This window comes from Trachypithecus francoisi, unplaced genomic scaffold, assembly GCF_009764315.1.
Source record: "Trachypithecus francoisi isolate TF-2019V2 unplaced genomic scaffold, Tfra_2.0 Lachesis_group9, whole genome shotgun sequence".
NCBI lineage: Eukaryota > Metazoa > Chordata > Mammalia > Primates > Cercopithecidae > Trachypithecus > Trachypithecus francoisi.
The window spans coordinates 55,925,166-55,939,905 of record NW_022681474.1 but is presented as its reverse complement, the minus strand read 5'-3'; the positions used below and the strand labels follow the sequence as shown (position 1 = coordinate 55,939,905).

Here is a 14,740-nt window from a genome sequence, read left to right as displayed (position 1 = left end):
TTTCACCATGTTAGCCAGGATGGTCTCGATCTCCTGACCTCGTGATCCACCTGTCTCAGCCTCCCAAAGTGCTGGGATTACAGGCTTGAGCCACCGCACCCGGCCTGGACCTGCAAATCTTTAAGAAGGGGATTGCATTTGCTAGAAAATGGGCAAGAGGTTTGAGTACTCACTGTACAAAATATAAGCAGCAAGTATACAAAACGTGTTCAGCTTCATTAGGAATCAGAAGATCACAGTGAACTGCTGCTACTACCACACACATGCCCCCCCGATGGGCTACACTTCAACAACTGACAACACTTGGGTATTAAAGAAGATCCAGAGGGCTGGGAACTCACGTACTGCCCAGCAGGAGGACAAGTTGATATGACCTCCGTGGAAAACAATTTAGCAATATCTAGTAAAACTGAAGCTACACTATAATCTATGACCCAGAAATCCTATAGTGGGATCCAAATTTGTGTGCATGTGCACCTGGATACTCACAACAGCGTTACTCATCATGGCCAAAAAATGGCAACAACTCAGTGTTCAACAGCTGTAGAATAGATAAATAAATTGTCAAGGAAAATTCTACACAGCAAGGAAAATCAACAAACTGCTGCTAACATGGACAAACCTCACCGACGCAGTGTTGAAGGAAAGAAGCCAGGAGCATGTCTGGCCAATTCATAACTTTGGAATTAAATTGTTTAGGGAGGTGTGTCATAGCGGAACCTTAAACAATAACAAGAAAATGATTATCATAAAGCTGACGATGGTGATTACCGGGGGTGGAAGGAGGGTTGATTGGGAAAGGTAGGGGATGAGGGTACGGACAACGTTCTGATTTTTGACCTGGATGGTGGTCATACAGGTGTTTTGTACATTTTTCTGCATGTGTGAGTGTGCGTGTGCATATATACATATCCATACATATTTTATATATTCTATTTCCCCATTGAAAAATCAAAAATAAAACTTATATGCCATTAGTGTCAAGTGTGGGAGAGTAACCTGCTGTGCTGTGGGTCATGTTAAGGGTATATAAATGTGTGATTTGTTTTAGAGTATTTGTGCACAAGCCTCTCAGCTCAGGCACCATATGATGTGTTTCCAGACTTCTGTACCTGGTGCAGTGCACACATTGTACTTGAGCTCTGCCTCCCATCCCAAAGGGCTGTTGTTTCGATGCTTCTTCCTCGACTTCCCTCGCTGTTTCAGCCACCTCTGGCAAAGCCCCTGCAGCCAGTTCTTGGAGTACTTCTGGCCTGTGAATCTGGGTTAAGATAAAATGCCTGTAAAATTCATTTAATTTGTTATAAGCCTTTGACACTTTAGTATGAATTAGTGGGGAATCTAATTAAACTTTGCTATCTACTCATCTAAGATAACACAAACTAGCCCAATTCTCTGGGAGCTGCTTAACATTATCACAATGTTGCAGCAGGGGGCTTCTGGTGAGATAGTTTCCCCCTTTCTTAGATTTAATCATTTTTTTCTTCCTCCTTCCACTCATCTGTCCTTTTCAGAAACCCTCCTTTGCTTCCGTTCAGGAAACACTGAACTTTGCACTGTCTGCACAATCCTGGAGTTCCTCTTTCTCACAAGATTTCTCAGGCTTCTAGATCAGAGTTTGGAAGTAAAGCAATGACTAAGAATAGTCCCCACTATGTCAGAAAGCTGGTGCTTCTCGCCAGCCCTCCTTACTCACTCAGTCACACAGGGAGAAGGAGAAGCAGACCCAGGTCATAGCCCACAGCCTGTACTCTCCCACTGTGACCACATCTGTCTGTGTTACATGCACACTCACACACAGCAGTAAATGGCAAAGTGTGGGTGTTTGTTAATCGATGTAATTTAATCTAATCATTCTGTGACCTGCACTTTTCACTCATCATTACGTATTGAAGAGGATCTGGTTGACACGAACAGATGTGGTTCATGCAGTTAACTTCTTCATGGAACATTAGTATCTGAATAACCCACGTGCTCATCCGCTCTCCTGCTGATGGGCATGCAGGCTGTCTTTAATTTCTAGCTGTTACAAACCAAGCTACAATGAGCTTTCTCACACGTCTCTCTGTGCTCTCATGGAAGAGTTACCGTAGGGAATATTCCAAGAAGTAGAGTTGCAGGGTTGCAGACCACATGTATTTTTAAGCTTTCTAGATATTGCTGATTGTTTTCCAAAGGCATTCTGCCAGTGGACACCCCAGCAACTGTTTCTGTTTCTGAGATTCACTGTTTCCCTGCATCACCAACACTTCGCATCTTCAGATGTTTTCATTCTTGTGTGTGAAATAGTATCTCATTTATTTTCCTCTTCTTAAACTGCTACTTATTTCTTGCCTTCTGGGAATGCACCATAATTTACTCAGCCATTCCCCTATTCACTGACATTCAGTTCATTTCCCATTTGTAGGTGTGTCTGTTTGTTTTGGATACTGCAGTACAAACAATGCTGCCAGAACCAATCTTGTACAAACATCTTGATGTACTGGTGCTTTAGTTACTGGCAGATCCATTTCCAGAACGCAGATTGCTGGAACAAATCAGCATTTTTTTCATTTTAAGAAATACCAACAAAAATCCTTTCACAAAATTGTATAGTAATTTGCGATCCTACCAACTGTGTATGAAAAGATACTTTTACCCATCCATACATTTATCAGTACCCGATGACCTTGTTTGACAGTCTACAAATCCCTAAGACCTTGTGGTTGTTTTAATCTGCACTCCCCTGACCACTAATAAGTTAAGCATCACTGCATTGCCTGTTTATAAGCTTTTTTTCTTCCCTATTGTTCTTTCAATTATTAATCTAAAGGAGCTCTTTCTATATCAGGATAGTATCCGTTTGTTACATATGTATAGCATTTATTATTTGTCTTCTGTTGCTTTTGCCACAGGAGATTTTGGTTCTTTATTTTATTAACTATGTATTGTTTACATCTATAACTTTTGGGTTTCCTACTTTGCTTAAGAAAGCCCTCTCCACCCCAGCGTTACACAAATACTTCCCCTGTAATTTTGTCTGATACTTTTATAATTTCCTCTTTGAGTTTGCACCTTTCATTCATCTACCTTTTTTTATTTTCTGGGGTTTTTTTGGGTTTTTGTTTTTTTTTTTTGAGACAGAGTCTTGCTCTGTTTCCTAGGCTGGAGTGCAGTGGCATGATCACGGTTCACTGCAGCCTCAAACTCCCAGGCTCAATCCATCCTCCCACCTCAGCCTCCCAAGTAGCTGGGGAGTGTAAGTAGCATGGTGGGGAGCACCAAGTAGCATGGTGCACCACCATGCCCCACTCCTGCCACATTTTCATACATGCTGCAAAGTAGGGGTGGAACTCTCCCGGTAGCATCCCTTCCTGACTTGGATGACAGGGATGACGTCCTTCCTCCTGACTTGGATGACAGGGATGATGACACCCACAGTACAAGCTGGCATAGGATGGCAGTCATGAGCTCTGGAGTTGAGTGTCTGGGCTCAACTCACACTTAACCGGCACATTCTCCAGTCCTGTGAAAGTTGTTTAATCTGTCTGTGCCTCAGTTCCCTCAGCTATAAAATGGGGGAAATAACAGTCATCTTTCTAGCTACTCTACATGTAGCATTTGCTGTTCTGAGCAGGATATTTTTCTGTTTGCAAAAATGTTGCTGGGATAAATGTAAATTACTTGTTTCTTACATTTACTGTACATTGGTCTCTTACTGAATTATTTCATTGGTTCTAATCACTTGTTCTTGTTTGTTTATTGTTAGTGAGCCTGGTTAGTTAATGTGCTCATATTATCTAAATGATAATAATTTTGTCTCTTACTTTCCATTATCTACACCACTGATATTCTTTTCTTATTGCATGGCTGGAATTCCCAAAACAAGTAGTGGTGGTAGTGATGAACATCACTCTCATATTTTTGTTTCTTTGTTTACTATTATATTTCCTGTAGTTTTATAATGAATATTCTTTGCTGTATTTAGGAGTTTATAGATTCATTCTAATTTAATTTTTGTTCAGCTGAACTCGTTCAATTAATTTCCTCAGAAGGTCCATGTGTAGTGTAAGATCTGAGTCTGTGCTTGTCCTCCTGTGCCCCCACCCATCCCCTCAAAACAAATTCCCCTGCCCTCATTGATGACAATATGAGAGGCTTAGATGAAGATCTAAAAAAAGTCTGTATACACTTCAGTCTTCCCATTTTCAGAATGACAAAGGAGAAATCTAATGATAGTTTGATTGTTTCTTTTCCTAGAGTTTCTATCTCCCTCCTTCCTCCACTTTCTTCTTCTCTCATTCACTCTCTGCATCTCTTTCCTTCTCTCTCTCTTTCGCTCATGTTCTCCTGTCTCTTGGACATTTTAAATTTTAATCAGTATATACCTAGGTGTATCTTTTTGCTTTTTTTTTTTTTTCCACCTAGGACTTGTCATTGAGAAAAATAATGAGATGAGTCTCAATCATTTTAGGAGACTTATTTGCTAAAGTTAAGGATGCACGCCCGGGAGACAGCTCTATGTCTTTCTCTGAAGATGATTTTGAGGGTTCCAAATTTATAGGGGAAAGGACAGGATATTGAGAAGTACACAATTTTCATGTAAGAGCAAGGCAGGGAAAAATAGTCATTCATGCCTTTGTCTGGCTCAGTGAATCTGCATTTTTTAACATAAGATGATATAAACAAATGGGGCAGAGGAAAAGTGCAGGGCATCTGCATTTTACATAAGAGAAAATAGACAAAATAGGGCAGGGGAACAATCAGATATGCATTTGTATCTGGTGGGTGACTGCGCTTGTAAAGATAAGTGATCAATTTGCATTGCCATGGTGAAATTTTAACAGTTCACTAGGAATTTCCTTGTGAGCAAAATATGGTGGAGACATGCAGCTTTTCATCATAGACATCTTATTTAGGAACCAAAAGTGGGAGGCAGGTTTGCATGACACAGTTCCCAGCTCAACATTTCCTTTGACTAAATGAGTCTGGGGTCCTAAACTTTAATTTCCTTTCACAGACTTAAGATATTGAAGTATTTTTCAACTTAAGGAAGTTCTTTTATTTCTTTGATTTTTTTCACTTCTCCATATATTACCCTCTCTCCTTTTGGAGCTCTTCGTCCTTGCTTATTACATCTGTATCTGACTTTCATGTTGGTTAATGAAAAGAGTTACACTCTGTGAAGTATTTGAAAAGATTTATTCTGAGCCAAATATGACTGACCAATGGCCCATGATGCAGCCCCAGCAGATCCTGAGAACATGCACCCAAGGTGGTTGGGGTACTTGGTTTTATACATTTTAGACAGACATAAGACATCAGTCAATACATGTAAGATGGACAGTGGTTCAATTTGGAAAGGTGAGACAACTTGGGGGAGGGGAGCTTCCAGGTCATAGGCAGATTCAAAGATTTTCGGATTGGCAACTGTTTAAAAGAATTATTATCTAAAAACTTGGAATGTCTTGGTTAAGATAAGGGGTTGTGGAAACAAAGTTTTTATCATGCAGATGAAGCCTCCAGATAGCAGGCTTCAGGTAGAATCAATTGTAAATGTTTCTTATCAATCTTAAAGAGTCTGTTCTATCGGACTTAACATCTCTGTGTTGATGTGAATGCTGATCAGCTGTGCCTGAATTCCAGGAAGGAGGAGAGTACAATGAGGTATGTTTAGCCACTCATCCCTATTATGGCCTGAACTAATTTTTCAGGTAAACTTTGGAATGCCCTTGGTCAAGGGAAGGGTCCATCAGTCACTTGCGGGGCTTAGAATTTTATTTTTGGTTTATATGTCTCTCATAGTTTCATTTATGGCTTCCATTTCTTTGTAGTTTTGCCCTGTATTGGGGTTACATGTTCTTCTATTTTGCACAAAGCACTTCCTGGCACGTAGTAGGTGCTCCATAATTAGTTATTGAATGAACACCTTCTCTCTTCTAGGTGTTAATGAGTTTAGCTTAAACCTTTCTCCTTACATATTTTAAATTCAGCCTAAAAGTTTCTCTGTACATAATGAACTGTAACCTAACTGGACATGTAAACAGACTGTCACCTACTCTCATAGCAAGTAACTCAGCCAATCACAGCAGCCAGACTTCAGCTACTCACAGTGGCCAGCTGTTCAAACTGGGCTCAAGTAAGGCAAATGCTGAGCCATCACCAATCTGGCTCTTTCTGTACCTCATTTCCATTTTCTGTACATCACGTTCCTTTTTCTGCCCATAAATCCTGTCCAACTACAAGGCAGCATCAAAGTCACTCTGAGCTGAATAAAATACCTGGGAATCCAACTTACAAGCAATGTGAAGGACCTCTTCAAGGAGAACTACAAACCACTGCTGAGTGAAATAAAAGAGGACAAAAACAAATGGAAGAACATTCCATGCTCATGGATAGGAAGAATCAATATCATGAAAATGGCCATACTGCTCAAGGTAATTTATAGATTCAATGCCATCCCCAAGGTAATTTATAGATTCAATGACTTTCTTCACAGAACTGGAAAAAACTACTTTAAAGTTCATATGGAACCCAAAAAAGAGCCCGCATTGCCAAGTCAATCCTAAGCCAAAAGAACAAAGCTGGAGGCATCACGGTACCTGACTTCAAACTATACTACAAGGCTACAGTAACCAAAACAGCATGGTACTGGTACCAAAACAGAGATATAGACCAATGGAACAGAACACAGCCCTCAGAAATAATACCACACATCTACAGCCATCTGATCTTTGACAAACTTGACAAAAACAAGAAATGGAGAAATAATTTCCTATTTAATAAATGGTCCTGGGAAAACTGGCTAGCCATATGTAGAATGCTGAAAATGGATCCCTTCCTTACACCTTATACAAAAATTAATTCAAGATGGACCAAAGACTTAAATATTAGACATAAAACCATAAAAATCCTAGAAGAAAACCTAGGTAATACCATTCAGGACATAGGCATGGGCAAAGACTTCATGTCTAAAACACCAAAAGCAATGGCAACAAAAACCAAAATTGACAAATGGGATCTAATTAAACTAAAGAGCTTCTGCACAGCAAAAGAAACTACCATCAGAGTGAACAGGCAACCTACAGAATGGGAGAAAATTTTTGCAATCTACTCATCTGACAAAGGGCTAATATCCAGAATCTACAAAGAACTCAAACAAATTTACAAGAAAAAAACAAGCAACCCCATCAAAAAGTAGGCAAACGATATGAACAGACACTTCTCAAAAGAAGACATTTATGCAGCCAACAGACACATGAAAAAATGCTCATCATCACTGGCCATCAGAGAAATGCAAATCAAAACCACAATGAGATACCATGTCACACCAGTTAGAATGGCGATCATTAAAAAGTCAGGAAACAACAGGTGCTGGAGAGGATGTGGAGAAATTGGAACACTTTTACAGTGTTGATGGGACTGTAAACTAGTTCAACCATTGTGGAAGACAGCAAGTTTATTAAGAGAGTAAAGCAATAAAGAATGGCTACTCCATAGGCAGAGCAGTAGCATGGGCTGCTTGACTGAGCATACTTATAGTTACTTCTTGATCATGTACTAAACAAGGGGTGGATTATTCATGAGTTTTCCAGGAAAAGGTTGGGCAATTCCAGGAACTGAGGGTTCCTCCCTTTTTTAGACCATATAGGGTAAATTCCTGACATTGCCATGGCATTTGCAAACTGTCATGGCACTGGTGGGAGTGTCTTTTAACATGCTAATGCATTATAATTAGCATATAATGAGTAGTGAGGATGACCAGAGGTCGCTTTCATCACCATCTTAGTTTCATTGGGTTTTGGCCAGCTTCTTTATCACAACCCATTTTATCAGCAAGATCTTTGTGCCCTGTATCTTGCATCAACGTCCTATCTCATCCTGTGACTTAGAATGCCTAACCTCCTGATAATGCTGCCCAGTAGGTCTCAGCCTTATTTTACCCAGCCCCTACTCAAGATGGAGTTGCTCTGGTTCAAACACCTCTGACATGTTCACAGCTTAAGTTTAGTCAATAAGTAAACAAAAAGAAAAGCAAAATAAACATTTTTGAAAACGCAAATGCCCAATGCCACAGGATAAGTTTCAAGGATGCCAGAATCTGAGCATGTTTATTGGATGCAGTGCATGGCTTGTCTTTGGGGAAGCTGTTTTGATTGTAATAATCTCTAAACCTGCTATTAACCAACAGGTGAGAGAGGAAGCCTTTTAGCCGTCTGTGTCTGGGTCCCTCTCCCAAGCCACCTGCTGCCTTGTCGTCCTATTGTGAAGTCATAGGAACTGTCCCATTTCCCCAAATGCCACATGCAGGACATGCATGCAGTCCAGGGCACACACTGACCAAGCTGGCAGAATGGTGGATGTCCAGGTTGGGCGTGGCTGGGCAGCCTTAACGCCTTCTACCTCCAGTGACTGGCAAGGCAGGCCTCTGCTGTTCAGTGTCACCTCTAGTAAGTGAGGTCTCCCTAGACTACCTTCAGAACTTTTTATGCAGTGGTGCGCACCTGTACCACTGTAAGCTCAGTCTCAGGGTTCCCACTCTGATGCTCAGGGCACAGCAAAGTTGGTGCCACTGGACTTTGGAAGAGGTCCCAGAAGCTTACTGGACCCAGGGTCAGCTTGTGATGTGTTGACTTTAATTGTGGGTACATCAATCTCCCTGTGTAACACCGTCTGACAGTGTGGGCAGCGCTCAGCTGAAGGGGCAGACCAAAGGCCGGCATTTAACCCAATTTCTTCTCCTTTCTCATGCTCAGATGGATGGAGTGGAACCCTGGCTTTCCCTTGAGCATCGATGCCAAATGCCACAAGGATTTACCCCGTGATATTCAGTTTGATAGTGAAAAAGGAGTGGACTTTGTTCTGAATTACTCCAAAGCGTAAGTTTATGAGAACTGAGGGACTCTGGGCAGCCCCTCCAGCGGCTGGTGTTGGGGGTGGGGCCCTCACTCCTTTCCTTATGGGGCCCTTGGGTTGGGGGAACAGCCTAGCTGAGCCAAACGCTTTGATGATATGTTGGCCATAGAGTGGATTCTCAATGCACAATTGCAGGACAACCAGTATCTAAAAAAGTCACAACCTAGAGGACTCCAGACACCAGACATACATGTGTTTTTGGCCCAAAGCAGGGGTCTTTAGTTGGAATGCCTCCTCCCCGTCCACATCTCATCCCCTCTGTGGCCACTTCAAAGGTGTGAAGGCTTTGTGTCCAGGCTGTCACCAAGATGGCAGGTGCTATGGTAAGAATGGCCAAAATGCCAGTGCTGATCCCATGACATATATCCCCTGTTCCTCCGTCACAACCCCACGAGGGAATCACAGTCATTGTCTCCATTTTACAGTTGAGGAACTGAGGAATACAGAGGTCGAGTACCTTCCTTGTCCAAGGCCCCCAGCTAATAAATGGCAGAGATATGGATTCTGTGCACCTTTGTTTCATCTGAATGTCTGCAGGGCATTTTAAAGCTTGCCCAGGCTATCAGGAGACTCCAGGCTGCTTGTTAAACATATGGATCCTCTGACCCTACCCCAGGTGTAGTGGAGGGGGTCTTTAAATCTGCACATTGACCCTGTAGGGAATTGTAAAAATCATGTCAGTTTGGCAAACCCTAAATCCATGGTTCTGAAACTGGACTGACCCTTATGTAATCCAAAAAGTATCTGAGACAGATTTCAATCAATTTAGAGGTTTATTTTGCTAAGGTTAAAGACATACATGGAAAAAAGGAACACAAATCCACAGGAACAATTGGTGGTCTCTGCCTTTTTCCAAAGATGCCTTTAAGGGCATCAATATTTAAAGGAGAAAAGCAGGCTGGAGGGAAGAAAGGGAGGGCATGGTCACATTACTGAATCCACATGTTGCAAAAGAAAAGGAGCAGGTAGGGGAATAGTCAGTTATGTATTCCTCTTGCACTCAGTACATCAGCACTTGATAAGGTGAACACTGAGAGCTACCTGTGGGGGTTTTTACCTTTTATCTGTAGCTATCTTAGTTCCTTGCATGACTCAGCTTTCACCTTAATTTTTCCCTTTTGGCAGAGTGAATTGGGGTCCAAAGATTTTCATTTCCTCTTATACCTAGAATCCTCTGAGGAGCATTAGCACCTCCCAGTGCCAGGCCAACCCCACACCTACAGATGACAGTCTACGAGGGTGGGACCCTGGCCTTGGGTCTGCCCACCCAGCAAGTAGACAGGGCTGAGAACTCAGCCAGTCTTCAAAGCTTAAAATAATATTATTTATTCTAAACATTTTGTAGCTGTTTTGGGGGGTACAATCATCTATTTTAAGCTTCATGGCCATCCTGGGAGGTAAATAATATTATTGACCATTTCTAGGTGAGGAAACTGAGTCTCCAAGGGTCAAGGTCAAGGAGTTTGCCTAAAGTCATTTAGGCAGAAATTGGCAAAACCAGGATTTGAATCCAGGTCTGTTTGTGTCCAAAGCTGGGGCATTTTTCTCCTACCACAATCGAGGTCTCCTAGAGAGAAAAATTAAAACCAAACATCTGGATTGGTAATGCAGCAGCACCCAACATCTCCCTGGAAACATCATGGCAGTTAAGGGCTCACTTCCCTTCCCCTGCTCTGGGATTGGGATTGCTGATCAAAGCCATGTAGCTTTAGTGGGGTAGATCCCAGACCAGGAGGGGACAAACAGGACAGAAGGCCCCTATGAAAGAGACAGTTTGGAAAGGATGATAAAGATGGTGAGGTAGTAAGGTGGAGAGTAGTGCCACCTGGGCTTAGTAATGGTGGAGGAGGGAATGGAGGAATACAGGATGGATGGACAATCAAACAGATGGACAAGCAGATGGATGGATTGAGAGATGGATGATGAATGGATGGATGAAGGTAAGGAGGAAGGAGGGAAGAAGAGGTAGATGGTGGATGGATGGAGGGATAGATGAGAAATTGATATATGGATGGATGGATTCATAGATGGATGGTGGGTGGGTGGATGGGTGGATGGATGGATGGATGGATGGATACTGAGATGAATGGATGGACAGATGGGTGGATGGATGGATTGATGGATTGATGGCGAATGGATAGTGGATAGATGGAAGTGTAGACAGAGAGATGGATGGATGGATGGATGGATGGATGGATGGATGAATGAATGGTGGAGTGAAGGCCAGACTGCCTTTCTTATGTCTGCTCAGTGTTTCTGAAGGTCATTGTCATCTCTGTATCTCAGGAGCCTCTGTATCTTAGCAGCTGTCAAAGAACAGGTGCTCATTAAATCCTATTAAAATGAAAGTGTGACCCAGCTGGCTCCTGAGTGCCCCTGAGTGCCAACTGGGTCACTCTCCATTTTAACAGCATTTAATGAGTGCCTATCCTATGGTATAGAAGGTATCTGTGCACCTCTTTTTCATGTATCCCCATCATGGCTAACAACAGCCTAGATACATGGTTCCCAATCCTGTGTGTTTAGTGTTACAGACTCCATACTGCCCACTCTGCACAAACCGTGGAACGAGGCACAGTCCAGCACTGTTATATTTTAGGGCTACTGGGGGATTCCAGTATATAGCCAGGATTAAGACCACTGGCCTGTATGCCTCCCTGGGCCTCCCCACCCCCCACATAAGGTTGCATCTATTTGCTGAGTCAAGTCCATCTGCTGGGTCCCAGGGAGTGCTTCCTCCTCTCCCAGCTCCACCATCTCTCCTGAGTGAGGGCAGGAGGATCTTTCCAGCTGCCTCCCTGGACTCCATCTCTCAAGACATGGGGAGGGCTCATTCTCAAGTGCATGTATAATTTGTTGGAGGCTCGCTCTAAAAAGTAAATATAATTTCTTGGTTGGCTCAGCTGCAGGTGAGAGCCCAGATGTCTCTGCCCAGAAATGGAGACACATCCGTAGGGATGCGCCCGCCCCTGCCGTCTCTCGGGTCCTACATGCATAGGACGCTCCATCGTGGGGATCCAGCAGGGCTTTGCAGAGCATCTCTTATCTCTGACCTGGCTGTTTCCTGTGCCACACCTGCCTGCCCCACTTCTTGGCTAAGACATGGGTGAGGAGCCCCTTCTTGCAGAAGCTTCTAGAAGCCCCTGGCCTCAGTGAGGTCCCCTCCCCTGTGCTCCCCAGTGCCGCCCACCCTGCCCTCGGCCCCAGAAGTGCTGCAGCCCACATTTCTCCACATCGTCCTGTCACTTAGCCCCTTGAGTGATGGCCTATTGACAGGAGAAGAGCAAAGGAATCCTGAAAGGGGCCCTTCTGCCCCTCTTGGCGCAGCAGGCTGTGCAGTAAGCTTAGCCCCACCTCTGAGCACCGCCTCTGTGCCGGCACAGTGGATGGAGACCCTTGAGGTCTGCTGGGGAGAGAAGAGGTGTCCCTGCATTTGAGGAGCTGAGCCAAGGGGGCTGGACCACAAGGAAGCAGCTTAGAGGAGCCATTGTGGGGATGAGGGGTGCCTGGGAGAGGGCTCTGGGCCGGTGAGGGTGGGGGGGACCCTAGGGAAGTCATCTAAGTTCCCGGAGCATCAGTGTCCTCAAATGAACAATGAGACCCGGCCCCAGCTCCTCCTCAGGGTTGTTATGAGATTAAAATGGGACCGCATACATCAGACCCTCAGAGAAGTTTCTCCCTAAAGACAGCCTTAGTCTTCTCCATTCTTGGTTCAGGCCCTCTGGGACCCCATCTCCACCATCACACACCGGCCTAGGGCTGCACTCTTGGAAGGGCCCCTGCGCTTGCGGGGTGGGCAGGGGACCCTCGCTCCACCTGGGCATTCTCTCTGATGGGGCCCAGGAAGGCTTTGCAGCCGTGGGCCATCTGTCCAGGTCTTACTGGGCCCAGGCAGAGAGGTACGTGGGACCTGGAGAATGGCACAGGGGACGGCAGCGGAGAGAGACTGTGGGCACAGGTGTGGCGAGGCCAGGCCGCCGAGAGCCAAGTGGTTTGCGAAATTTCCTGGTGGTGTGGAGGGAGGAGCAGTTGATGTGTTCACCACCCCACACCCTGTTTGCAGCCTGGAAGACAACTGCAGGGGGTGGCAGGGCTGAAAAGACAATGTCCCCGTTAAAGGAAATTGAGAAAGAGAGTTTCCTTCCTAGCGGGGCAGGACAGTGCAGATATGCGGCAGGTCCTGGAAGAGGTGGGGGCGAGGGGTGGGGGGCTCCCACGCCCTGTTATTTCCCTCTATGAGAATGGGCGGGAGCAGCTCCGGAAAGGGTCTCCGATGGAGCCGCCCTCACCCCAGGATCCCAGGGGTGTCTTCCGGTGAAGGCGGCATAGGAAGCGCCAATCTGTGCCGCAGTGTAAGTAGAGGCACTATGAGCCCGAGTTTCCCACGTCCAGGGATAAATAGGGAGCCGTGACAGTCAAGCCGCGCGGAAGTTGCCCTGGCCGCCTTTGTGGTCAGGTGAAGGCACAGAGGCAGGGAGGCCGGGCGAGCGCCGGTGGGCGGAGAGCAGGCCACTGGGGAGAGGCCGAGAGAGAACGCCGGGCGCCCGGCCCGGTGGGTCATTTACAAGGGACGCTGGGCACGAAGGAGGCTGGGGCGAAGTTGAGTCCAGGGGTTGGGTTGAGGGAGCTGTACAGCGGCGCTGAGCGGAGAAGGTGACGAGGGACTCCTGGTAAAGGACGGGGGAGAGGGGGCCTGGGGGCAGGCAGAGGCCTGGGGGGTGCGCTCTGAGGGCAGCCCCTCCCACTGGCCCTGCCCCAGCCCCACAGGCCGGCCACATGCCCTGTGCTCCAGGCGACCCAGCTACATGGATGGCAGCGTCCTGAAGGGGGATGAGGGGTAGGGAGTGGGTGCGGAGGCTCACGCCTGTAATCCCAGTGTTCTAGAAGGCCCGAGCGGGAGGATCGTTTGAGCCGGGGAGGTGGAAGCTGCAGTGATCTGCGCCACTGAACTCCCGCCTGGACAACAGAGTGAGACCCTGTCTCAAAAGACAAAAACAAAAGGCACCACGGGTGCAGGGAAGGAGCTATAGTCCCCCAGGCAAGGAAGGCTGCAGAGGGGCCAGGCCAGGAGATAAGGGCCCTGAGCTCAGTGGAAGGGCAGAGTGCGTGTGGAGGAAGGCAGGGACTCCCGAGCACCAGGAAGGGTGAGGGCCCAGGCTGGGTGTCGGGAGAAGTGATGGCGAAGGAAAGAGGCGGGAAGAGGAGGGAGCCTGCTGGCCAGGCATTGGAAAGCAAAGCGTGGGTTTGTATATGGGAAGAAGACCCCCTCCCCTCTTATCGTCATTCCAGCTCAGAAACCATTTGGCCCCGTCACCAAAGCACTCATAGGAACCGCTTTTCCTGTGACACAAGTAGAATTCTCCCACTTAACTTCCCAAATGCTACCCTAAAACCTCTGAAATCCTTGGAAATTTTCAAAATAATCCTCTCCTATTAACTGATGCCTATAAAACGTACTGACTTTCATTAAATTTTGTTATGAAATCAGAGATGGGTCCCATTGTAAAATAAATTTGTTTGGAAAATGTAGGGGGGAAATCCCATCTAAAATTTAGACAAGGCTAGAAAATTTCAATGTTATTTGCTAAGGTAGCATCATATTGTTGTTAAAAAGGCGTCATAAAATAAGACCAAGAGTTAATACAAAACATGAAGTCATGTTTCCCTCAACAAAAACGATCTGTTCTGTAGTCAAATTAATTTGGAAAATATTGCAACCTCTTCAGCAGTGGTTGTCAAAGTATAGCTTGCGTCAGAATCCCCTGGGGCCCTTGTTAAAATCTGATGGCTACACTCACCCCCTAGTGTGGGTTAAACTCAGTGCCCACTGGCAGGAAACTGAAAC

The 14,740-nt window shown here is 45.4% G+C and overlaps 1 protein-coding gene across 2 annotated transcripts in view; it reads left to right on the top strand.

Moving 5' to 3' along the window:
• ALOX5 (arachidonate 5-lipoxygenase) overlaps nucleotides 1–14,740 on the top strand; it is a 59,432-nt gene that overhangs the window by 19,120 nt on the left and 25,572 nt on the right. For both annotated transcript variants that reach the window (XM_033208571.1, XM_033208572.1), the window contains exon 4: nucleotides 8,736–8,858. In XM_033208571.1, the coding sequence (XP_033064462.1) occupies nucleotides 8,736–8,858 (123 nt within the window). The remainder of the gene's footprint in view (nucleotides 1–8,735; nucleotides 8,859–14,740) is intronic.